Here is a 27,783-nt window from a genome sequence, read left to right as displayed (position 1 = left end):
TTGGCTGTCAGTTTAAAATAGTAAGTTTTTAAAAATAAAAGTTGTTCTGTAGTAGTTGTCTAGGTATTTTTTTCCATATTTATTAATAAACTATATGAGATAAGTAAGTTTGAGTTGATTCCTATAAAAAATCATCATTCGCTTTGATCTATTCAATAAAATTGTTAAGAGTAAGTACTGGTGTTTAATAATGTCAGATGAAAATTTAAAAATCTCTCTTCATGCATCTTTCTGACACTTATAAAACAGGAGAATATTGAAATTGTGAGCTGGTTGATCTTCAAAGCATTTTAAAGTCCTGCAAGAAAAATCCCTTTTTTGCTCAAACGAGTCTATGTTTTCCGATCAACTGATCAGGTGACTTCTAGTGTTGTTCTGAATTTAATAAGGACTTAATAGGGTATTCTCAGCAATGCTTGCACAACGGCATGAATGTTTCAAATATCTTCGTGTCTCAAATGTTTTGTGCACTGGGCCTGGGATGACATCATATTATCTTATCATCATCATTCTTATTATCATCATATTTACTTCCAGGAAACCAGACTTTGTATCATTATATAGTAAATTAAATGACAATTATATTTGGTTATCTCCATGTAGTCTTGATAAAATCGTGTCATAGATGTATAATATAATTGGGCCAACTTAAAACATTACACAACACTTCAGTTTTGGTATTAAAAAAAATTAAATGAATGGTGTAATAAATCTTTTAAACAAACACAATTTTTATTGTTATTGCGGTTGTCGAACCTGACTCAGATAAATTAATAACCTCACCACCCACCTGGTATTAAAGTTTACTGGAGCTAATTGACATCAAGAGCTTAAATACTTTGAGATGACCCATGCCTTATTCACTAGTTTTATAACTTTTTTACCATGGATGCCGTTTTTGGGGTGGTCATGGTTACCTGACCCCTAGACACTAAGAACGTAGATGTTGCAACCCATCTTGAGGTTCTAAGTCTTAGTTTTACAGTACAGTGACATCCCACCCTGCCAAACTTGAAGGTATTACTGCTTCGTGACAGTAATAGGTATATCTAACAGTGCGGGCTTACAAGTTGTCCCCACCACTTATAAATACCCATCAAAGTAGTTAAATTTGTATCTAATGTTTCTTATTTTTTTTTTTGTTTTTTTATTGTCTGTTTTGTTATTTTACACAACTTTTATAATAGCAGTCGGTTTATTGAATTCTTTTGGTTGTAGGATACTGTGAAGGGTCTCTTTCCCAATAATTGATGCTTCATGTAAATGGCTGCATAACTTATTTTCGATTTGATGCCAGCAGTTAAATTGAAATTGTAGTTTAAAAAAGGTAATTTTTGTTTTTTTTCAATTATTTTTTTTTTGTTTTTTCTTTACTTTACCACTCAGATAAATGGGCCTATTGTCGACTTGTTCTTAAGGGGTGACTTCAGCTCATAGACTTTCCAGTGTGAAAACCACTGTATACTTTGAACATATTAAGATTTAGGACCATAATATGAGGTTATGATTGCTTTACTCAGTGGATTGATTATTACAATTTGGTCATGAAATGGTTAGGCGTTCTGTATACTCATACCAGTGACACAACTGTGCTAGGACTCATACCCTATGGCGAGTACTAATAATTAACACACTTTATTTAGCTTGGTATGCTTTGTTTGTATATTTTTTTCCTGCCGTTTTGATGGTGGCCTAAGGGTCTACTCCAGCTATGTCAGGATATAGTCTATGTCTGGTGGTTGAGCTCACAGGGTTTAACCTGAGAGAGCGTGCTAACACCTGCCCCGAGAGAGTCCAGTAAGAAATTCTGTTGTTTGAGTCTAGGGGGTGTTCTTCTTCAAGATTTACAATACATTAATATTAGGAGTATAACAATACAATGTGTTTAGCTTCGTTTTAACTTCCGACCAGTATGAATGAGACCCGGTCACCGTTCTCGCCGAACCCGTCGCTTGCGACGAAGGGCTCGACGAGTAAATTAACCCACAGACACAGCCCACTGAGTTTCTCGCCGGATCTTCTCAGTGGGTCGCGTTTCCTATCCGGTGGTAGATTCTACGAAGCACGGCTCTTGCTAGGGACAGTATTAGCAATGCTCCTGGTGAGCCCCGTGAGCTCACCTACACGTCAAGGAGAAGCTGAAATAGCCTCTCAAGGATATAGGTAGGAGAAAAAAGAAGAAAAAAAGAAAAAGAAAAATGAATGGGACTAAAAAACAAAGATGTGGTTTGCGTGTATTTTTATTGCCCATGTAGGCAGACGAGCATACGACCCACATGATGGTGAGTGGTTACCGTCGCTCATGGAATGAAAATATCGTGTATTCAAATGTATCGTGTATTCAAAAGCCGTCCGCGCAAAAGTGGCCTAAGCTTATCATAGTTAGTATGGAGATAAGTAATAATAAGTAAGTAAGTAATAATAATACGCGCAAAAATAATTTTACAAAGCCATCTGCTATGTATGGGTGAAACTATGGATAGGGCGGTTTTCCATCAAAATTTGTTGTTTTAAATAAATTGCAATATATATAAGCATGAATATGAAAAATTGTGGGTTAGGTCACCTTTGCGCTGACAGCCTCATATGTATGAAAGAGTATTTAGTTTACTATTCTGAGTAAACGTGTGGGGAATACGTGTTCACTAGCCGCTTTCATATTTCATATCGTGATGACACATGGTGACGTCGTGTGGAATGTTCGCGTTGTGTATGTAGTCCATGGGCTCACTGAATAACTAAACAGATGCATCGTGATAGAAAAAAATATCACCACTCCAGAACCGTATGTTTTTTTTTTTCAGATGACCGTAATGTTGAAGAAATGGTATCGTTCAAAGAAATACATAGTTATCATGATAATTGTAATAGTTTTTTGCCTTCTTTATTACACAAGCTTGGGCGAGAATATACCCCGCGAGCCAGACTTGGATATTACAAGGCAGTAAGTTCCGTTATTGGTTTGAGACAAGATAAATCTTGTTTTTTGGGGTTGGTTTGGTTACAGTGTGCTTAATGCGAGTTTTTAATACGCTTTTATTAGCTTCAGACGTATGTATGTTTGTAACGGAATCTTTGAACATGATTTTGACCCCCTTCAAAACTTCGGATTAACTCGAAATTTGATATACTTATTAAGGACCGATGTAATTCAATATTAAAAAAAAAAAGAATTGAAATTCAACTAAAAAATGGAAAAGAAATAATAGTTGAATTAAAAATAGTGCAAGAAAAAATGATTTTATTGTAAAAAAGCGTGGGATGCTTTCAGGATATTATCAAAATAAACTTTTTACTCATATCTGTTCATAAAATATTTATAACTACTTATACCATGCAACTCATGCCTTTTTTTACAATAAAATCATTTTTCCTTACACTATTTATTTTCTATATTTTAGTTGGATTTTCTATAGTTTTTTTAAACATTTTTTTTTTACTTTCGTTTTTAGCTACCCTTCTTTTGCCGCTAGGGGCGCTGTTCAAACTCCATACGAATTTGAGTTAACTTTTACGCGATTAAAAAAACTCGCACTAAGCAAACTGTTTAACCGTGCGAAAATATACGACGTGGTTGTCTGAGAGCTTTTATGAGACGCGACAATCGACTTCTAAAGATCACACTAGCCTTGGACTAAGAAAGACTAAAATAATTATGAATTCTGACAGCTTGCAACGAATGTATAAAGGCTTCGACAAACAGAACGCGTTCTTAACGCTGCGTTTTAACGTCGCGCTCTTTTCATGTCACACGAATTGACTAGATGAGTCCAACGCTACTTGACGCAACGAATTCGCCAAATCATAGTGCCGATAGCAGTGTGATAATTTAAAAGTATTAAGATGTCGAGTGATTCAGATGTGGCATTGTATAAGCATGAGTATTTTCTAACTAATTCTATAAATTTTTCGGGCATTATTCAGTATTTTAATACACATTCACTCGGACGCTAAAATGAAATTTGTAAAAAATTACAACGCCTGACGTCAAAGCGTCCTAACGCCGCGACAGAGCGTTGCGTACATATAGCGCTGGGGCTCTGTTTCACGGTATGTTACCATAGTAGTACAACACATCTCGGCGTCAAAAATGAGCCGTTCGCTCCTGGCCTTTTCATTTTTAATTTTTTTTTAAATTGTATGTTTTGACTTGTTTTTTCGTTTATTGTAAATATTTTTACTTATTTAAAAAAAAAGTAAATATTTGAGAAAAAACAAAAAAAAGACCGCTGAGTTTGTTTCGCCGGTTCTTCTCAGGACTGTGGCTTTTTTTTTGGAACCGGTAGTAGAGTTAACGTTGTTTTTTATATTTTGACATTCAACAAGTGTGTTATACTGACAGCTAAGTTGAAATAAATGATTTTGAATTTGAATTTGAATTCGTCATAGCGCGCCGTCGGTTTAGCTTTCTGACGCGCGCTAAGTACGCGTTCTGTTTGACGAAGCCTTTAGTTACAGGACAGACATGGCTCGTGCATAACCAAAGCGCATGTTTGTTGGTATTGTTCGCGCGTAATAGACGTTTGAATGAACCAATTGCTTAATTTCAGTTGCCTTAGTTTTGCTTAGTTTCTGTTGTTTTCGCAACTTTGTCCTTTCGACTAATAGTTTTAAGGTTTAATCTCGTTACGTTTATATAAATAAATGAAATTGGAGAGTCTGTTTGTAAATAATAAAATAACCAGTTTTTAATAAATGCGTAAGTATATATACCAAAAGATATTTTTTTAATTTTTTTCTCTGTCTGTTTGTTTGTCGGTCTGTTTCTCTGTCTGTTTGTTCCGGCTAATCTCTGGAACGGCTGGACTGATTTTGACAAGACTTTCACTAATAGGTAGCTGATGATATAAGGAGTAACTTAGGCTACTTTTTTTAGACTAGCTTCGCCCCGCGGCGTCCCCCGCAGTTATTGTCGGACCGCGCGCAACATGGCGGGCTTCGCCTATCAATAGTGAAATTTAATTAATGTTTCCGAAGCGAAGCGAAGACGGGTCGCTAGTACATCATAAATACATCAGTATTTACCACGTCACGTTAAGTCGAGATTAAACTTTAAAGCTGTTCCTAATCACGTTACACACGTATCCGCTTTTTTCTTAGTAATTTAACGCTTACCGCTTTTTCTCTGCGTAGACCTATGCCAGATCGTAGTGCTGTCTGTAATTCGGTTGTGGGGCCTGATAACCCTGACAAAAGGTTGGTGGCGCTTTTTATAATGCTTAAATAACATTGTTTTTAACGGACGATATTTTTCCCATCACTAAACTAACACACCAATATCATATATGGAGCGGTGCAAGGCTATTTGGTTCAAGCGAAGTTTTTGAAGTGAAACTTCTTTAGGCCCGTTGAGAGTAAATTTTAACTCGCAACAGATTCGATACAATTTGAGAAGATTTTAAGAAGATTAAGAAGATAAGATTTTTTTTGTTAGCCGCTGGTACCCCATAACCCCATACCCCATTAACACATGGAATCTTAAATTAGGACCGGATGATCGTGTGTGATTTCTTCCTAGTTATTATTATTCTCTCCACTTTATTTAGTAACACGGAATCCTTTGAAGTAATTATAACAATCAATCTCCCAGATCTTATTAACTTTAAAAAATTATATCCGTATCAATTACAACAAAATGTATCTTAAATTTAAGAAGAGCCAGAGTGAGAAAATAGACTGGGCGTCTCGCGAACCCCTCGACCGCGGAGAGGGGGAGAGGAGGAGAGGATAAAGCGAGCTAGGTCGTTTCTGTTATACACAGCATTCCTTATTACAAGATAAATGTGATTTAAGAATGACAAATGAAGATAACCACAATACTACACACACCCCAAAAGAAGTTTCACTTCTTACACTTGCATGAAGTTGCACGCGCACCATTTTTTTTTTACAGAAGAGCTATTTAAAGCTTAATAATTGGAAAAATGATCATAGCAGAAAAGCTTCTTTAGCTATTTGAATCGAAGTAAACTTAGTTGAAGTTCAATTAAAAACATTGAACTGTTGATGCTAATATCAAATAAAAAGCACATTTAATTACAAAAATAAATGTCGCGTATTAATAGGAAAATAGCTTTAACGAAATAGTCTTTCATCCCTCGATATACCATATCGACGCTTGAAAGGCAAACGTGACTAAGCGACAATAACTGCTTTGTACATCAATGATAGGCAATAACCATATTCGATGCGTAAAAAAAATATATTTCTAGGTCTATTAAAATCATTTCAATCCTATAACCACTAGTTAGATTCTACTACAGCTAGATTCGTTAAAATAAATTTCGTTTTCAGGTATTTCAATTTTAAATTAGTCTATTGTAAAACTCACGCATTGTCGCTTAGTCACGTTTGCCTTTCAAGCATCGATATAATTCGCACCTTTAGAAATATAGAGACCCAACCCAAAAAATGTGTTTTTTTTTTAAAAACATCGAATACAGTTTTCAAACTGAAAATACGTAGAGGAAAGGGACGGAGTGAAAGAGATCGATAGATAATTTTGTCTCTTTATAAGCAACTTTTGGTCATTTAATTATTAACGGTCACTGAAAAGGGTTGTTTTAGGTCAGTTTTTGAATTAAAGTTCAAATCCAAATATTTCGAAATGGGTCTATAGTTCTAAAGCTGCGAATGTAGATATAAGTTTATAAATCGAAATTTAAAAAATTAACAAGGTATAACATAAAAAAGTATGTAATTACTAATGGTATTTTGTGTGAGACTATTGTAAAGTGCTTACCTGTATCCTTAGCTGTATCTTAGGTGAACGAGCTTACAGCCCACCTGATGTTAAGTGGTTACTGGAGCCCATAGACACCTACAACATACATGCGTCACCCACCTTGAGATGTAAGTTCTAAGTTCTCAGTATAGTTACAACGGCTGCCCCGCCCTTCAAACCGAAACGCATTACTGCTTCACGGCAGAAATAGGCAGGGTGGTGGTACCTACTCGTGTGGACTCTTAAGAGGCCCTACCACTTCAAAGATATCAAGGTCACCGTGACATTTAACCAAATCACTAGACGATGACCGATGTTTTTTTTTTTTTTGAAAATTGTGTTTTTTTGAATTTAAATTCGAATTACATATTGATAAAATGATAAAATATTCCAAGATCGTTTAGGCATTTTAAGTGAACACGTGAGTTAAAAAGACTCAAATAATATAAATAAACAATTCATTTTCTTGGTATAACCTTAAACCAAACATTCATTGGCTTCGGGTGGCTTAACAACGCCATCTGCTGAAATAGCTTTAGTGTTATTGTGTCTTTAAGGCGGTTAGTTGCTCTCAATTATGAAAAATAGTAATTATTATTCGCCAATAGATGTCGGGAAGAGTCATAAAGTTGATTATCGATAAAGTTGATTATTGAAAACACGAATAAAACAACATTTATCGCCCCCGAAATCCCCTATATACTAAATTTTATAAAAATCCTTGGAGCCGTTTCCGAGGTTTAGATTATATGTATATATATACACAAGAATTGCTCGTTTAAAGGTATAAGATACTGCCTGACCATTCTGACCATAGGGTTTTAGTATGATATATTATTTTTATATGTCCGTAACGTAAAGAGGTTTACCAAATGCGAATTTCGCGCTCTGAAGTGGGTGTTGATAGAAATATTTGACAGAAGTTCCATGGAATCTATATGGGAGTGTAAAATTTTGTATGAAAATATTAAACCGAAATGCCTACGGCGAAGGTATTAACTTCAGTTCTTACGAGTCCTATACGATTCAAACTTATACGGTACTAGCTGTACCCGTCCGCTTCGCTGGGCATTTAAAATTAACATTATTATTTCTCACCCCAACAAAGATTCTCATCATTAACGCCCCCGCAACTGGTGTGGGGAGTCCAACACTCATATAAATATTAGCCTATCCGTTAAGTACATGTATTTTCTACATGGATACCAAGTTTCAAGTCAATCGGATGCATGCTTCAGTAGTTATAAGGGAACATCCGTAAAACCACTGTAGATTTATATATTAGTATATAGACTATGGATTGATATCGTTAATATTACTTTAAAAAAGTCATGTCAATTGTAGTCACATATTATAAATAGTTTAATAATAGCTTATGCATGCTTGGATCGAATAGAGCACGTACCGATTGTATGTAGCTGTTTTTATATATTTTCTTTTCTTTCAATACTTTCAGAGACTCTGTGAGACAGTAAGTGGCTTTATTTATTTATTTATTTTGCATTTTTTTTTTTATAAACAAAAAAATACTAGTAATTAGAACAGATGACCGATGATATCGAATTTTATGCGTCGCTGTTGATATGTCTATTTGATTAGGTGGTGCATTTTCACTGTAGCCCATAGACATCAGCAACGTAAATGTCGGTGCCCACCTCGAAACCTGAGTTCTAGGTCTCAGCCTTATAGTGCAACGATTGACAATGGCAATACTGTGCTTGAACTTTGAGACACAGTTCGCATTACTTTTTACCGACTGGTCCTTGTTCCGTGACCTAGTTATAGGTTTTTAACTTGAAATTCAATTTTATAAATATTAAATTGAATGATAAAAACATGACATAACATTTTATGAATATTAAATTCAATTATATAAGCATCAAATTAAATTTTAATCAAAATTTTTTCTTGTAAATAATATTAAATTCAATTTTTTTTTTATTTCAAATTTAGAATTTTTATTATTATCCTTTTAAAATTAACAAAATTAAAAACCAAAAAAAGAAATATGTAATTGCAAAAAATACATGACTTAAGACATTAAATTGATAATTATATACTTTTTTGAGTTTTCTTCTTTTTCATTTTAAAAGAATAATAAAAATTGTTTTTAACCTTTGCAATAGAAATTCAATTGGATATTTAATATGGATTTATTGACAATATTGAATTTCAAGTTAAAAATCTAGATATATATGGACATTGTTTTTGCGATAGTCGTAAAATATCCACAGATATATAGAAAATAAGTTGCAAGAAGCACTCAAAGAGGACAAAGGTACTGGATGCGAAATACCCAAACTGGATCCATTCGCGGCGGAGGTGACCCAATTCGACAAGGACCTGCCCAAGGTCGTATGCAAGGGCAGAGATTGGGTCAAATGTTTTGTAAGTTTTTTTTTTTTACTAATAGTCTAATTTTCGTATAATTTTTCTAATGAAATACGTACTTAACGAATGCTCACGAATGACTTACACGGTGAAGGAAAATAACATCGTGTACTAAAAAAAATCGAACCCGCAAATGTTTGTCGAGGTTCGACAAGAGATTAACGAGCGAACTAACCCATAGACACAGCCCATTGAGTTTCTCGCCGGATCTTCTCAGTGGCTCGCGAATCCGATCCGGTGGTAGATTCAGCGAAGCACGGCTCTTGCTAGGGCTAGTACTACCAAAATCCTTCAGGTTTTCCTCAGGTCCAGCAAGAAGGTAGGAAAAAAATGTGGGTATGGTGTCATTTCTCACGTCTCGCCAAAGGTTTTTTTTTTATTGCTTAGATCAGTGATTATCAAACTTATTTCTTTTACCGCCCCCTTTGAAAATCAATTATTTTTCAGCGCCCCCCATTTTTTATACACCCCTAACACTTTAAAACCACAATTTCATTAATTTAATTAATAAATGTTGTATTAATTTTAGTAAATGTAGTACCACGTAGTACATAATTATGTATTTGTAGATGCTGTTATAGTTTCTTCATATCATTATATGTCCATACATTGCTATAGAGCGTGTATTTACAAATTTGCAAAGTAAAAATGAATTTTTCTCATCAATATGTTTGTTTAAATTCAGAATCACCAAAATAAATTGCTAGTTCACTGTACTATTACTATGCTAATTTATTAGAACGAAACTATTTTTGTTGAATATCTTTCTCATTAATATAAGATTCTCATCATAAGATAATTAAAAATTTATATTTCGACTAGTAAATAATACTACTAACAATAATAACTTGTAGCGGTAGCCATCACACAACGCAAGATAATTGACAGATGCCTGAATCTCGCTTACGACATTTTCAAGATAAAGCGCATATATACAAGTTCCGAACAACAACATTCGGACCGTCGGTCTACCGAGCAAATATCACCCGCTCGGTGGAAGATCTTCCTTTTGTCGTATATTCCTACAAACTGGTGACCCCGACGTGATATGCAACCTTCTGATTCATCATCAGCGCATCAAGAATTTCGGCTACCACAATCCCCGCATTCTCGCAGATAAAAGCACGTCATCGACAGTCGTCCCACAGCAAACCAGCATCGCAGCCTTAACAGGACCATCGCAGCCGACTCACCGCGCTTCCTGGTCCTACGGCACGCAACTTCACTGCCTCATCACGCCGCTACAGTTCATCGCAACCCACGACCGGATCATCAACGCTTGGGGTCACACATCTCCGGCGTGGCAGGTCTGCATCACATGGACTACGCACGACACGCACGCAACATTCAAGCTCAGTCTCGACTCACCTTGCTGAGTCGGTAAAATGAGGAGATTGGGCCTCGACGTGACACTCAGTAAATCCGAGGCCATGTGGTTCCACAGACCCCGGAGAGTGCCACCTGTCGATGCCCATATCGCCGTTGGAGGCGTCCGTATCGGGTCGGGGTGCAGTTGAAGTACCTCAGCCTCATTCTGGACAGTCGTTGGACCTTCCGTGTTCACTTTCAGAACCTGGTCCCTCGTTTGTTGGGCGTGGCCGGCGCGTTAAGCCGGCTTCTTCCCAACATCGGGGGGCCTGACCAGGTGACGCGCCGTCTCTGTACGGAGGTGGTGCGGCCAATGGCCTTATACGAGGCGCCCGCGTGGGCCCAGTCACTGGCCATGGGGGTAGCGAAGTTACTGCAAAGGCCGCAACTCACCATCGCGGTAAGGATCATCCGTGTTTATCGCACCATCTCTTTCGAGGCAGCGTGTGTACTGGCTGGGACGACGCCTTGGGTCCTGGAGGCGGAGGCGCTCGCCGCTGACTATCAGTGGTGGGCTAACCTTCGTGCCCGGGGCGTGGCGCGTCCCAGCCCCAGTGTGGTCAGAGCACGGAGGGCCCAATCTCGGCGGTCCGTGCTGGAGTCATGGTCCAGGTGGCTGGCCGATCCTTCGGCTGGTCGTAGGACCGTCGAGGCGATTCGCCCGGTTCTTGTGAATTGGGTGAATCGTGACAGAGGACGCCTCACTTTCCGGCTCACCCAGGTACTCACTGGGCATGGTTGCTTCGGTGAGTTCCTACACCGGTTCGGAGCCGAGCCGACGGCAGAGTGCCACCATTGTGGTTGCGACTTGGACACGGCAAAGCATACGCTCGTCGCCTGCCCCGCATGGAAGGGGTGGCGGCGTGTCCTGGTCGCAAAAATAGGAAACGACTTGTCGTTGCCGAGTGTTCTGGCATCGATGCTCGGTGACGACGAGTCGTGGAAGGCGATGCTCGACTTCTGCGAGTGCACCATCTCGTAAAAGGAAGCGGCGGGGCGCGTGGTAGATGCACAGGCCCGCCCCCGTCGAGCGGAGTCCAGGGAGGCGGATCTCGCATAAGCCCTGGCCCTCTAAGTGTTTCGGGTCTCCCTCACATGTCGGCCTGGGGACCGGCGAAGGGGGCCTAAGAAGACGACGTGCAAGCTGCTCTGCATACGTTTTACGTATGAGTATCCGGGTGATGGAAGGCCGGCTATCCCCAACCCACCCTGGTTCTGACCCAGCGGGGTATTCCGTAGGATAGACCATTCTAACCGGCGCCATCTAGGCGGGCTTCGGACAGCCTGCCGACCGAGAGGGCTGGTGGTCGTGGCGCCGACGACCGCCAGTCCGGCATCCCGAGGGGGAGAGTGATGGGAGAGATGTGCTCCACACTAAACGCTTCACTTTCCCCCCTTTGCCTTTTCATGAGCTCTGACAATCATAATTTAAAATTAAAACAATAATAAAATAAGACCACGCTATATTAAACCTTAATAAAGGCAAAACCTTAACTGTCCCCCTACATGGTAGGCGGAGTGAGGTGTGTTAGGTTTTTTTCGTTACGGAATTTCATGATTCGGTCGCCGCGCTCAAGGCCCGCGATAAAAGCTATGCAATAGCTTAAAAATGTATGAACTTGTAATAAAATCTCTTTGGCTATACTGTTTGTATCTGGCTGGTTTTGGTATCATTAAAAGTTTAAATTCGAAAGAAGACAATTCTAAATTAAAATTAGGAAGATGTGTGATTTTTATTTATTTTTCGTACTGTCAAGATGAGTGAATCTAATGAAAATATTCGATACATTTTAAAATTTTACTACAAAAAAGGTAAAAAAGCAACGCAAGCCGTGAAAAAAATTGCGATGTTTATGGACCTAGTGCTGTGTCTGTGAGAGTAGCACAAATTTGGTTTAAACGTTTTCAATCCGGAAATTTTGATGTCAAAAATGCACGTCGCTCTGGTCGCCTTATTACGGATAAAATCGATGCCATTTTTGAAAAAGTGGGGCAAGATCGGCATATCAGTAGTTACAACGTAACTGAAGAACTGGGAATTGGCCACAAAATAGTTATGGCACATTTGAAAAAAACTGGGTTCCATAAAAAAGCTCACTGAAAGAAACCTAATGAACCGTGTACTCATTTGTGATTCTTTATTACGACGTAATGAAACCGAACCATTTTTGAAGAAGCTAATAACTGGTGATGAAAAGTGGATCACGTACGACAAGAACGTACGAGAAAGGTTGTGGTCAAAGGCCGGTCAGGCTTCACAGACTCTGGCGAAACCCGGGTTAACTCGCAGCAAGGTGATGCTGTGTGTGTGTGGTGGGATTGGAAGGGCATTATACATTATGAGCTGTTACCACCAGGCAGGACGATCAATTCTGAACTCTACTGCGAACAACTGATGAGATTCAAGCAAGAAGTTGAGAGAAAGCGGCCGGAATTAATCAACAGAAGGGGTGTGGTTTTTCATCACGATAACGCTAGACCTCACACATCTTTAGCCACTCAGCAAAAATTAAGAGAGCTTGGCTGGGAGGTGTTAATGCATCCGCCATATAGTTCTGACCTTGCACCTTCAGATTTCTACCTGTTTCGGTCTCTTCAGAATTATTTAGGCAGTGTCAGGTTAACATCACGAGAGGACTGCCGAAACCAATTGTCGCGGTATTTTGATCAGAAGCCCCAAAATTTCTATAGCAATGGGATCATGTCCCTACCTACAAAATGGCAAAAAGTTATCGAACAAAATGGTACCGACATACTTTAGTTAAATGTGAATAAGCTATATTAAAAAATGTTGTGAATTTTCTTAAAAAATGCGAAGAAACTTTTTCCCCAACCTATTATTATATAGAAATAAAATAGTAAACAATGTTTACAATAAGTGAGCTGTTTAGGCTTACTATAACTATACTATTTGACATTGGACGGTAATAGGTAAATTGTAAAAAATAATAATCTAAGACAAGTTTTTGAACAATAATTATATACGCATTTCCATTTTATATAAAAATTATGATTCTTACATCAGTAATTTCTTATAAAATGCTAGGAAAATGCTTTAAAATGCCCTTATGTTAAAAACAAGAAAGAAAGTAAAGAAAACCTCAATTTGTGTTAGTTTACGTATGTGTAATATTTTGAAACTCTGCATGGTAGTTTTTTTTTCCTAATGTTTAAAATAATTTCTGGTGCAATGTAATTAAGGTAAAATTGCTCTAATTTTTTAACTATCATTGATCATGTTCCGCAGAAACTTGTTACAACTTGATTGCGTACGGTGTGTGGGGCTATCCTACGAAATCTGTTAATTATTTTAAGTTTTTATAACATCATACAGGGTAGGAATATAAACTAATTATTCGTTATTGTGTAGTAGGTGAGTTTTAATTTTAGTAAAATTGAAAATACTATAAAATAAATGAAATTACAAATTTTACAGCGCCCCCCTAACCCCCACATCAACGCCCCCCATTTTTTCCTGGGCCCCTTAACGCCCCCCTCTAGGTTTCAAACGCCCCCCAGGGGGCGTTATCGCCCACTTTGAGAAAGACTGGCTTAGATGGTTGGACGAGCTCACAGCCCACCTCGTGTTAAGTGGTTACCGGAGCCCATAGACATTTGCGACGTAAATGCGCCACCCACCTTGAGATATAAGTTCTAAGGTCTCAAGTATAGTTACAACGGCTGCCCCGCCCTTCAAACCGAAACGCATTACTGCTTCACGGCAGAAATAAGCAGGGCGGTGGTACCTACCCGTGCGGACTCACAAGAGGTCCTACCACCAGTAATTACTTAAATTATAATTTTGCGGGTTTGATTTTTATTACACGATGTTATTCCTTCACCGTGGAAGTCAATCGTGAACATTTGTCGAGTATTTATTGCATTAGAAAAATTGGTACCCGCCTGAGATTCGAACACCGGTGCATTAATCCAACACGAATGCACCGGACGTCTTATCCTTTAGGCCACGACGACTTTCAAAAGGTTCGGTCAAGGAGACGTTTACACAGATTACATTCAGCTTTCAGAGTGCAAAGTGGTTCCGGACATATTGTCGACTACCAAGGACATAACCTGTACGTACAGAGACATCATATACCACAGTGACAACGAGTACGTATTGGGACCGCCGACTGACGTCCGGGATGGCGGCGTGTACCACCTGACGAGAAGCGACCACGTCAAGATCAAATGCGTAGGCACGCATCTGCATAGGTGCGTTAGTGTTGTGTGCTGCTACTAGCTGCCCACTTGGTGTTAAGCGGCTATAATTTTGTTGCCAGCACATTCAGTGAACCTTTTCAATATAGCGGCACGATACGAGAACCCTCTCATCGTGGACGCCGGTAACTACCTAGCCGATCCTGCGGACCAAATGGAAAGCAATCGACGTCGCCCCAAACACGTCATCTCGGATCCTCCTGATCCACTAACGGTGCTTTTAGGTACCTCAAGCACCGGTCATCGTTCTCGTCGAACCCGTCGCTTGCGACGAAGGGCTCGTCGAGTAAATTAACCCACAGACACAGCCCACTGAGTTTCTCGCCGGATCTTCTCAGTGGGTCCTGTTTCTGATCCGGTGGTAGATTCTGCGAAGCATGACTTGCTAGGGTTAGTGTTAGCAAATTCTCTCAGGTTGAGCCCGTGAACTCACCTACCCGTCCGGTCGTAGTTGAAATAGCCCCTGCTGCCAGCGAATAAGTATGGTGAAAATGGTATATCTTTGTTGTAATTGCATTACGGTTATTCCACCCTTTAACTCCTAGTTTAGAGGGTGGGGTAAGCGACATGACTGATTAAGAGAGAAATAAGCGGTGCTGCTGGACCGTCGGTCTACTGGTGGTAAGACCTCTTGTGAGTCCGCATGGGTAGGTACCACCACCCCGCCTATTTCTGCCGTGAAGCAGTAATCCGTTTCGGTTCGAAGGGTGGGGCAGCCGTTGTAACTATACTGAGACCTTAGAACTCATATCTCAAGGTGGGTGGCGCATTTACGTTGTAGATGTCTACGGGCTCCAGTGACCACTTAACACCAGGTGGGCTGCGAGCTCGTCCACCCATCTAAGGGTGGAATAGCCGGTATGACTGATTAAGGGAGCAATAAGCGGTGCAGCCCACAATAAAGATACCGTTACTATCTCGTGGACAGCATCCTTCCGTCGAGATGGTCAGGTCATTCGCTGGGATTCCGGTCGACGGTGGCGGCGCCGCCCCCCGACCGCGATGACGCTCTCGACGTGCTCATATTCGGGTTCGATTCCACGTCGAAGAACGGCTTCATAAGGAGTATGCCGAAGAGCTACAAATACCTGACCGAGGAGCTGAATGGCTACGTTCTAGACGGGTAAGAACGCTCTCCCGTTTTCAAACAGTTTTGCAACCAATCGCCAATAACTTAACACTAAGCGTACCATAACTGGTCAAATGACCCATTTTGACCTTTTGCATTGAAAATGCACGTATCATCTTATTGCTTTTGCACATTTGAATTTGGAATTGTTCGAGATGATACCGGCATCTCGTTTTTACCATCGCACCGCCCGCCACCGAAGTAGAGTTCATCCATACTACCTGGAGCCACTGCGGTCATCCACAGTGCGTTTTCAGAGGTCTTTTCTGCCACGTACCATCCGGCTATGGAATGAGCTCCCCTCCACGGTGTTTCCCGAGCGCTATGACATGTCCTTCTTTAAAAGAGGCTTGTGGAGAGTATTAAGCGATAGGCAGCGGCTTGGCTCTGCCCCTGGCATTTCTGAAGTCCATGGGCGACGGTAACCACTCACCATCAGGTGGGCCGTATGCTCGTCTGCCTACAAGGGCAATAAAAAAAAAAAAAAAAATTTTGACTTCATGTCAGTTTCTTACCAATTAATCTACAGTAATTATACTTTTTTGTTTTTGTTTTGTTTTATTTATTTTGAGTAATACTTGTCTTATACTGTTATCTACCAGCTATGGTAGAAATAGGTACCAGTAAGTGTTGGCATGATTAGTGTTAAAGTTGAAAATCGTATAAGTTAGTATGTAAATATTTTGTTTAAATGACGAACTTTAAATTGATACACAGGGTGGTGAGAAATCGTTGTCTGTTATGTGCCTTCGAATGAATAAATCAGATTTATTACGCTAACCAGATACTCAGTTCGTGAGTACATAGACATCATATACATTGCGATATGAGGTTGAATTTTTAATTGCAATGTCAAACAATTTAAACCATAAAATTCCACGCGGTACAAGTGAAACCCTCAGTGTCCTTAGTGGCCGCTAGGGGCGCTGTTCTAATCCCATACAAATTTGAGTTAACTTGAGATAGACACCTTCAAGACCAAGTCGCTGTTTGCAGGGAATACTAAAATCAAGGATATTATGTTATAGCGCCCAATAGACACTGTGGATTGGGGGGCCCAGAGTCGAACGGGGGGGGTCAAGTGACGAACTCGAAGGCTCCAGCCGGCAGTAATGCGTGGTGGGTTGGCACCTCTATTGACCACCCAATGGTAACTGTTGGCAGGTACGGCATACTCGGTGACGGCACGCCTGCCGCCTTATTCCCCATACTCACGGGCAAGAACGAGTTGGAGCTACCAGACGTCAGGAAGAAGACGAAGAACGGCAACACCTTAGACTGTATGCCGTTCATATTCAACCAACTAAAGGGGGACGGGTAATACATGCTGCTTACTGTACGAGCGTCCTCACGCGGCACTCCCCTCCCCGCGTCCCCCACGAGGGGGGGCGGCCCCCCTGTGCTGTATCGATCGCGTCGTGCCACACGGAAAGATTTTTATGTTCCTGCTTTTGCATTGCTTAAACATATTTACAAAAAAATTTAGATATTGATTTTTTTTATTTTTTACTAGCTTTTGCCCGCGACTTCGTCCGCGTGGAATAGTTACTTTGGCATAACGCTAAATTTTTACCTGTGACTTCATTTACGTAGAAAGAAAAATAACCCCGATTTTTAAACATTCTTTATTGGTGCTCCGTTTGTATTAGTCTTAGCGTGATGTTACATAGTCTATAGCCTTCCTCAATAAATGGGCTATCTAACACTGAAAGAATTCCTCAAATCGGACCAGTAGTTCCTGAGATTAGCGCGTTCAAACAAACAAAATCTTCAGCTTTATAATATTAGTATAGATTTAATTGCCCTTGTAGGCAGACGAGCATACGGCCCACCTGATGTAAAGTGGTTACCATCGTTTATGGACATCAGCAATGCCAGGGGCAGAGCCAAGCCGATGCCTACCATTAAGTAAAAAATCGCTTATTTGTTTGGATATTTGTAATAATATCAAGGCATTATCGTGGCAAACACAGTCTTCTGTCTATGGTAGTAGACGGTGAGTGGTGATCGAGAGGACATAGACGTGGCAATGTGAACTTTTACTGGTGGTAGGACGTGTTGAGAGTCCGCACGGGTAGGAACGACCGCCCTGCCTATTTCTGCCGTGAAGCACTAATGCGTTTCGGTCTGAAGAGTAGGGCAGCGGTTGTAACTATACTGAGATCTTAGACCTTATATCTCAAGGTGGGTGGCGCATTTACGTGAAGATGGTTCCCCACCTCGGGGCTTGAGGTCGGAGTCTCAATGAAGTGGTATATTCGTCGTTCTGTTGTTGAGCAACCCCCTGTACTAACCTCTCCGTGTATTCTAGTTACCGCACGGCATATTTCGAGGACATGCCCTGGATAGGAACGTTTCAGTACCGGTTTAATGGTTTCCTCCATCAGCCGGCCGATCATTACTTGAGGGCATTCTACCTCGAGGAGTCGAACAGAGGCAAGAAGTGGTGGAGGGGCAGCAACAGCAAGTACTGCATAGGAGACACTCCTCAGTACAAGCTAATGATGAACATTACCGATCAGGTAAGGAGACGAGGACATTTTTTTTTATTACTTAGCTCCTTAGAATTATGTCAACCTGGTACTTTCGATAGTCATTCGTGCTCGTCCCTCTGTTCCGATTTTGAATTTATGTTGGAATATTTAGTTTTGTAACAGTTGGTAGTTCTGAGCATGAGCACGAATTCAAAGAGAGCTCCTTACATTTATGTCAACCTGGTACTTTCGAGGAATATTTAGACGTGTAACTTCACTCTGCTTAGACGAGCAGACAGCTCACTTGAGCATAAACACGCGAACTTAGGGTCAGAGACGTGTGCGCATGTAGTGGTAAGTTGGATAAGTGGTACTAGGACCTCAAACAAATGCCACCTTGAGTCAAAGTTTCTAGAACGACTTGCGAGATAATCAGAACCATAATATTCTTAGTTTCGTCATTGTTCGAGTATTGACACTATCAGTGTGTTGTCGATACGTGAATTCTCACAAACGTATCGATGTTTTACTAAAGATTTTTCAAGTATATTGCATAATTATAAGCACTTTGTTCCACTTAACATCGTGTGGGCTGTGAGCTTGTGCACCAATCTAAGTAAAAAAAAAATTACGACGTTGGAAGCTATATATCTCTCTCTCTCTCTCTCTCTCTCTCTCTCTCTCTCTCTCTCTCTATCTCTATCTCTTTCTTCTATATTGTGCAAGGACACGTGACTAAATATAACAAGTCCTTTGGATATTTTTTTTAACACTTAGATGTGCGGACGAGCTCACAGCCAACCTGGTGTTAAGTGGTTACTGGAGCCCGTAGACATCTACAACGTAAATGCGCCACACACCTTGAGATATAAGTTCTAAGGTCTCAGTATAGTTAGAACAGCTGCCCCACCCTTCAACCCGAAACGCATTACTGCTTCACAGCAGAAATAGGCGGGGTGGTGGTACCTACCCGTGTGTACTCACAAGAGGTCCCTACCACCAGTAAAATATTTACGATCTCGAAAAAAATAAAACTTCACTCCTCGCGTTCCCGCCAAAAAGTCCTATAAGCCGGACTGATGTTCCCTAACCTCCTCACACGAATGTTTCCAGTTCTTTCGTTTGGACGGCAAGAAGTTTTGCTTCACCTTCATAGCCGACATAACTCATGATGACATCAACATGATATCGACAGCTGACGATGACACTGTCGACTTCTTGAAGCTGTTCAAGGAACAAGGAAGGCTTGAGAACACCATGCTATTCGTGATGGGCGACCACGGACCCAGGTATTATTACAACTATACCCGACCTAGATTATTTTTTAATTACAGGTAAAAATTTGATTCATGACATAGGATGTGCAGCGGATGGGAAAGGTGTAATCCGAATTGAATATTATTTCACAGTCACAAATTTATTAAAAGATAAAAAAGTAAATAATAAGAAATCCCACCCAAATTTATGGACAACGTAGCGTTAGTGCAGAAGTTAGCTTGTCACCAAGATTTATTATTATTCTATGACTTTTTTTTTGTTATCTATATATTAACACGTGAAGCAAAAACTTTGTATTGTACAAGCTCACGACCCACCTGATGTTAAGTGGTTACTGGAGCCCATAGACATCCACAACGTAAATGCGCCACCCACCTTGAGATATGAGTTCTAAGGTCTTAAGTATAGTTACAACGGCTGCCCCATCATTCTAACTGAAACGCATTACTGCGTCACAGCAGAAATAGGCGGAGTGGTGGTATCTACCCGCGCGGACTCACAAGAGGTCCTACCACCAGTATAGGGGTACAAAGTTTTTGCTTCACGTATTAATAAAGACTACATTTCCAGGTACTCGAAGGTCCGCAACACGCTGCAAGGCAAGCTGGAGGAGCGTCTACCGCTGATGGTGGTGGTCCCGGCGGCGCGGCTGGTGCGCGCGCGGCCCGCCGTGCTCGAAGCGCTGCGACACAACCGCGCCGCGCTCACCACGCCGCACGACGTGCACGCCACGCTGCTCGACGCGCTGCGCCGCCCCGCCCCGCCCCCCGCCTACACCGTGCCCGGCGCCGACCTGCCGCGCGCGCTCTCCCTGCTGCAGCCGGTCAGTTGCATCCGTCAGCCCACGCTTTACCAGGGGAAATTCAATTTGATTAAGGGACGAGAGGAAAGAGAGAGGGAGAGAGAATGAGAGTGACTGAGAGAGAAAGTGAGAGAGGGGGAGAGAAAGATACAGAGGGAGAGAGAGGGAGATAAAGAGGGGAGGGAGAGTGAGAGAGAGGGGGAGAGAAAAATATAGAGAGAGAGGGGGAGAGTGAGAGAGAGAGAGGGATTACAGCTTCCAACGTCGTGAAAGTGGAACAACGTGATGATAACGATGCACATCTTGAAAAATCTTCAGTAAAACATCGATACGTTTGTGAGAATTCGCGTATCGACAACACACTGATAGTGTCAATACTCAAACAATGACGAAACTAAAAATATTGTGATTCTGATTCTCTCGCAAGTCGTCTTAGAAACTTCGACCTCATGTCTCAAGGTGGCATTGGTTTGAGGTCCGAGTACCACTTACCATTACATGCGCACACGTATCTGACCCTAAGTTCGCGTGCTTATGCTCAAGTGAGCTGTCTGCTCGTCTAAGCAGAGTGAAGTTACGCGTCTAAACACCTCTCGAAAGTACCAGGTTGACATAAATGTAAGGAGCTCTCTTTGAACTCGGTCTCATACTCAGAACTATCAATTGTTACAAAACTAAATATTTTAATATAAATTTACAATTGGAGCGGGATTGAGATTTTTATCTTCAGTTGGCACTGTACGGGGGGCAGAGTTGCAGGTCACCTGCGGTAAATGCTTACCGGGACCAATAAATACAACATGAAGTCCACGGTCCATATTTTTACTGGTGGTAGGACCTCTTGTGAGTCCGCACGGGTAGGTACGACCACCCTGCTTATTTCTGCCGTGAAGCAGTAATGCATTTCGGTTTGAAGGGTGGGGCAGCCGTTGTAACTATACTTGAGACCTTAGTACTTATATCTCAAGGTGGGTGGCGTATTTACGTTGTAGATGTCTATGGGCTCCAGTAACCACTTAACACCAGGTGGGCTGTGAGCTCGTCCAACCATCTAAGATTTAAAAAAAAAATGGACCTCTTGCACGGGCCAGCTTGAGATATGAGACGCTCCAGTACAGCACAAGCTTGAGTAGATACGTGGCGGCGTCAGATGTAGTGTTGTGTCCAGATCCCGCGGAACCGGTCGTGCAGCGAGGCGGGCATTGAGCCGCACTGGTGCGCGTGCATGCGCTGGAGCCCCGTGCCCCCCGCCGACCCGCTGCACGCCGCCGCCCCCCGCGCGCTACTGCAATACATCAACACGCTCACCGAGCCCAAAAGGTCAGGACTACGGATGTTCCTTTCAAATATACATCGATATTTTTCGATATATCAAACTTTTAAGCTATTGCATAGATTTTATCGCGAGCCTTGAGCGCGGCGACCGAATCATGAAATTCCGTAACGAAAAAAACCATACACCCCTCACTCCGCCTACCATGTAGCTCGCGTTCAACACATTCACACGTTGCGCTTGTGTAGTGTTTGTGAATAAGCGCGTGGAGTGACGTCACACTGTATGCGCATCATGAAAAGTCTGCCCATCTCTTTCTCGTGCGGTCTAGCTTATGAGTGTGAAGGGGACAGTTAAGCTTTTGCTTTTATTAATGTTTAATATAGCGTGGTCTTGTTTTATTAATGTTTTAATATTAAACTATCATTGTCTAATTATAATTGCATAAGTTGATAAAAAATACTATGAAATAGCTTTACCGCGGCAGTTCCCGAGTGCCACACATTTTTTTTTTATTGCTTAGGTGGACGAGCCCACAGCCCACCTGGTGTTAAACGGTTACCGGAGCCCATAGACATCTACAACGTAAATGCGTCACCCACCTTGAGATGTGAGTTCTAAGGTCTCAGTATAGATACAACGGCTGCCTCACCCTTCAAACCGAAACGCATTACTGCTTTTAAAATATATGAAGGGTGGGGCAGCCGTTGTAACTATACTGAGACCTTAGAACTTATATCTCAAGGTGAGTGGCGCATTTACGTTGTAGATGTCTATGGGCTTCACTAACCACAACGCCAGGTGGCACCCATCCACCCCATGCCAGTGTGGTCCCCCAATAAGGCCCCCCTTTGTCCCTCCAGAGCGTCGTGCGTCCCCCGCACGCTGTCCGCGGTGCACTGGGTGCTGAGGGCCCACGCCAACAGTAGGGTGCTCTCCTTCATCGAGGCCAAGGACGCGGACGGCTACGTGGGGAAGTTCGGGGCCAAGCTCAAGGTCAACAGGGAGAACTTGCAGGTCAAGGTATGTACTAGCTGCGACTGTGACATTACTATTTCGAATTGACATTACTGTTTGATTTGACTTTATTGAAAATAAATAAATAATAGTTTAAAAGAACTTTAAAAAAAACGCTTTTATAGAAAATTCAACTAAAACAAATAAATAATAGTTTAAAAAAACTAAACTGCATGGTGTTATTAGTACATAGTTATAAATATTTTTCTGACAGATTATAGAATTTCTGACAGGTTATAGAATTATTGAATTGTTGAAGAATTATTATTTCAATAATATCTTAAAAAGCACACCACACTTTTTTTAAAATAAAATATATATTTTTTTTACACCATTTTCAATTTAAATTTATTAAAATTTATTTTCTATTTTTGAGTTGAATTTTATATAAATCGTGTTTTTATTTTTTTTAACTATTATTTATTTTTCATTTTTTAGTTAAATTTTCTATATAAACGTATTTTTAAAACTATTAAGTACTTTAACATCAATTCCTGCTTTATCGACTATAGATAAAAATTATATAAATTGGCAAAAATCTTATTTTGCAAATTGAAAAATGGAATAATCTTATTTAATTAGTGTATTGTCATCGGTCCTCGATAAATCTACAAAGTTAGAATGAAATCTGGCCGTTTAAAGTGGGTTTAAATCGCGTCTAAAGGAGTCAGTTACTAACATACAAACATACATACAATTGAAGCGTGTAAAAATAGAAAATAAATTTTAATAAATTTGAATTAAAAATAGTCTAAGAAAAAATGATTTTATTGTAAAAAAAAAAGCGTGGGGTGCTTTGCAGGATATTATCAAAATATTTCGCGATACCGATCCGATAGTAGATTCACCGAAGCACTGCTCTTGCTAGGGCTGGTGGTAGCAAATTCTGTTGAGCTGAGCTCCTGGGCTCCCGACCGCACCATTGCTGAAGTTCCTCACCTTTCAGATCTCCGTCGGTCCCGGCGAGGGGATATACGAGGCCTCGCTCGCGTACCTGAGAAAGGAGGACAAGTTCCTCATCGAGTCCAGAGACATATCCAGGACGAACGCGTACGTACACTACATTGATTTTATTGAACTGGTCGGTACAGTCCCCGCCGAAGTCGTCTCCGTACAGTCGATGGGCACTGCTTTTTGTCGGGGACTGTACGATCCTCAATAATATTGGTGATTTCCTAGATATATTATTGGTGATTTCCTAGATATATTATTGGTGATTTCCTAGATATATTATTGATGATTTCCGAGATATATTATTGGTGATTACCAAGATTTATTATTGGTGATTTCAGGTACAACGACGAGCCCAGCTGCATCAGCGCCACGCACCCCCACCTCAACAAGTACTGTTACTGCAAAATATAGTACACTCACTAGTAACTAATCTCGAATATAAATTTGAAAGATGAGATTTTCTATTCATCATAATACTAATCAACAGTAACAGTGCTGGCACGGCTCAGCGGGACCGCGCGGGGTGTCGCCAGTACATACGCAAATATTACTCACTAGACTTACAAGATTGTGCTCGCAGTTAAATCTACATGTATATATAAGAAATCGCTTGACCCGGTCGCGTCTCACGCCTCAATGACGTGCACACAGTATTCCACTATACTAGTGATGTGGTCAAGGAACACAGAGCACCATAGGGATGTGGATATTCGATAAACTAAATAGAGATCCATCAACTAAAAGCAAATATTCTGGTCATATTGTTTATGTTAAAAACGTGTTATAATCTCGTGGTGGAATCTCTTTTTGTCGCAATTTTTTTATTTATTTGTTATATAACGACTGTACTTAAATTAGAATTAGAAATAATGTTACCAAAGTTCAAAATTTGTTATGTCGTTGATTGCGTCGTGAGCTTTAAAAAGCTCCCTGCGCGACTGTCCTCTGGGGGCTTAGGGTTGGCCCTTTGTGAGGCTCATCAGTGCTCATGCGCACTTTAAAGAAGTCGAATCTTGCCTCTCGAAAATACCTCATCCGCACCGTCAGCATGTCCATGCTTAGGGACAACATTGGGACTTGGTATTCATTGGTCTTGATCTCATGCGGCCTCACGGACATGAGTTAATGGTAGGCAGCGGCTTGGCTCTACCCCTGGCATTGCTGATGTCTATGAGCGACGGTAACCACTTACCATCAGGTGGGCCGTAAGCTCGTATGCCTACAAAGTCATCTGTTATCTACGTGGGTGAAACTAGGGATTGGCTGATGGTGCATCAAAATTTATTAGGTTTTCAATAAATTGCAATATATATTGCAAGCACGAATATATATTTTTTTTTGGGTTAGGTCATTTTTGCGCTGACGACCGCAAATCGCCTCCCAAGCCCCCATTTATTTTCTGGGTCTCTTACTGCCCCCAAGACCTTGCGCCCACAAGGGGGCGTTATCGCCCACTTTGGAAAACGCTGCCTTATATCAACTATAATAATGTTTTTTATGCATTAAACAACTTTCTCGCGCACGTTGGTTATACATGTGTATATAGGCTAACATAATGCCAATTAATATATATAATATTATAATTATTTAGAAATCTTAAAATCATTAACGATTTTGGGCGGAACTTCTCAATAATTTTAAATTTCTGTAACATTCTCATTACGAAATACTCCTATATTAAAAAACATTTATGAAGTTAATTAATTTATTTAAATTTTTAAGAGAGAAAAAAAAACATTTATAATTAATATATATTGAGGGTGGAACGGTTATTTGGTTTTGCAATTTTTGCAATTTTAATTTGGAAAAAAATGTCACAATAAAAAAATATCTTCAGCCATTTGAATAGAGTAAACTTAATTGAGGTTCAATTAAAAATATCGAATTTTTGATGCTGATACCAAATAAAATGCACCCTTAATTACAAAAGTAAAATGTCGCTCAAACCGATTATCATTTCACCCCTCGACATGTATATATTATACATATTCTAAATTTTTGTATAGTAATGTTTGTCTATAGTTTATCTTGTTATAACTTTGCGCACATGGCGCAGTGGCGCTGTATTTTTTAAGGCTCTTTAAGACAAATATTGTGTTTGCATGGAAACTAGCGACATCTTGTGGCGGATGCCCCTAAACTTATATGTTGTTAAAGTTAAGGCATTTAATAACTGTTTAACTTACTAAACACAGAAAATAAATAAAAAACCATACAAGTCTTTATTTGTTATAGATAAATTGATTAAATTTTATCAAGTTGTGGTTATTAAAAATTTACAAAATCCTTTATCACAAATAAAATATAGGTTAGGTAATATGTTGCTGCCATCTACAGGAGCAATAAGAAACTAATCGAAGCGAAGCCATCTAGTGGCCGACGCCGCTAAACATTTTTTGTTGAGTGCTCGAGTTGCTTATCTATAATTAATTTATGTGTATTATCTATGGCAGCGGTCAGGGAACCGGGGGGTAAATTATCCCAAATGGGGTAAGATGAAATTTTGTGGGGGGTAAAAATGAAACTTTTGTCAGTAAAAAGTATATATTGAAGTGAAACTTCTTTAGAATCGTTGTGATTTCAAATTATCATGGGGCCTATAATATGAAAGATGCTAAAAGGAAGCGATTTCGTTTTTTTTTGTTCTTCGCCATGGGGTAAGATCAACTTGCACATAAAAAGTTTTTTTTTTTTTTTATGTACACACAGAAAAGAAGACATAGTACAGAGTAATAGGAATATTATGTACAAAGGCACTGCTTATTTCTTTAAGAAATCTCTTCCAGCAGACCTGCGAGAGAATTAATGAGAATAATAATAAAAGATGAGTGTGTGTAGAACAAATTCAACATGAGAAATATTTTGGGGTAATAATTAAAAAAGTTCCCCGACCACTGATCTATGGTGTTTGTCTCGAGGTGCGTCGCTGGGCGCGTCCGCGTGCTCCCACAGAACCGCGATTTCATTGTCTGTATTACTTATTCGAGTCAATTTAGTCTTAAGAACTCTCACAATACGGTCTGTTTTAATTAAATACCAATGATTAATATATAGCATTAAATGTAGGTATTATTTTGTTAGAGGGCAAGGTCTACTGAATGAGCTAGTGATGTCTATGGACTCTTATTAATATCTAACGTCAAGCAACAGCAATGGCGGATCCAGGGGGGGGGTCATGGGGGTCATGACCACCCCCTGAGCTGGTTCCAGGACTTAGGTGGACCACTAATTGAATATAATGATTTTATTTATATATTTTGTCACCATACAGATTTTATTTAACTACATACCTTCAATATTTAATTAATTTAATATAATAATATAATAACTTTGTATAATGGCAAACGCTTGGGAACGAACGCATCTAAATTTGACTATGTGACCCCCTCCTGGCGCCAAAGCTGGATCCGCCCTTGAGCAACAGGTTGACTGGTGGTAGGACCTCTTGTGAGTACGCACGGGTAGGTACTACCACCCTACCTATTTCAGCCGTGAGCAGTAATGCGTTTCGGCTTCTTATTACCATAACGACTTTCAAGATCTCGAGTTGATGTTTTAGTCCTGAGCTAAATCGTGTTTTATATTAGTTATAACTACATTAATATTATATTAATTAAAAATAAACAATTTCAGGTTACAATCTGATTTCCTATTTTTTGTTGTTGTTAAGCGACTTATATTATGTTTTATTTTTATGTACATCATTTGAGATGCAGTATGCATGATTTTGTGCAGGACTTTCTGAAAACTTTAATTTGTAATAACAACACATTTAGTGACTTAATTAACAACTAATGTAAACTATATTTTTTTTTTTTTAGTGCCATTGTAGGCAGACGAGCGCACGGCCCACCTGATGGCGAGTGGTTACCGTCGCCCATGGACATCAGTAATGCCAGGGGCAGAGCCAAGCCGCTGCCTACCGCTAGCTTATATAGATACATATATAGATTATATAGATAGATATATACAGATATTCTGATTCTCACATTAATTTAATTCACTCTTCATTTAGTTATTATATTCTTGTGATACTTTTCATTCTTGACCACAAAATATTAGGTAAGACATAGTTTTATTAACAAACATTGTATTTTTAGTAACATTAATCGGTAGACTTGCCTATACATAAATAAATTTGTCAGTGAATTA

At 40.1% G+C, this 27,783-nt stretch overlaps 1 protein-coding gene across 1 annotated transcript; it reads left to right on the top strand.

Moving 5' to 3' along the window:
• On the top strand, window positions 1-27,783 carry LOC101744639 (uncharacterized). Its single transcript, XM_062675610.1, has 15 exons — window positions 1-20; window positions 2,805-2,944; window positions 5,134-5,196; window positions 8,181-8,195; window positions 8,959-9,112; window positions 14,505-14,698; window positions 15,633-15,827; window positions 16,998-17,150; window positions 18,145-18,355; window positions 19,421-19,596; window positions 20,156-20,408; window positions 21,556-21,707; window positions 22,524-22,683; window positions 23,624-23,727; window positions 23,970-27,783. Exons 2-15 carry the CDS (start codon window positions 2,805-2,807, stop codon window positions 24,040-24,042), a joined length of 2,043 nt encoding a protein of 680 aa, XP_062531594.1. The 5' UTR covers window positions 1-20; the 3' UTR covers window positions 24,043-27,783.

Source organism: Bombyx mori, chromosome 24 (assembly GCF_030269925.1).
Source record: "Bombyx mori chromosome 24, ASM3026992v2".
Taxonomy (NCBI): domain Eukaryota; kingdom Metazoa; phylum Arthropoda; class Insecta; order Lepidoptera; family Bombycidae; genus Bombyx; species Bombyx mori.
The sequence above is the reverse complement of the archived record's forward strand: the minus strand, read 5'-3'. Positions and strand labels throughout refer to the sequence as shown.

Excerpts from the sequence above, each read along its gene's own strand:
- LOC101744639 (XM_062675610.1), top strand. The coding sequence starts at position 2,805 with ATGACCGTAATGTTGAAGAAATGGTATCGTTCAAAGAAATACATAGTT. Across the intron at positions 14,699-15,632 it reads GTAGGCACGCATCTGCATAG|CATCCTTCCGTCGAGATGGT; the intron begins GTGCGTTAGTGT and ends TCTCGTGGACAG. Across the intron at positions 15,828-16,997 it reads AATGGCTACGTTCTAGACGG|GTACGGCATACTCGGTGACG; the intron begins GTAAGAACGCTC and ends AACTGTTGGCAG.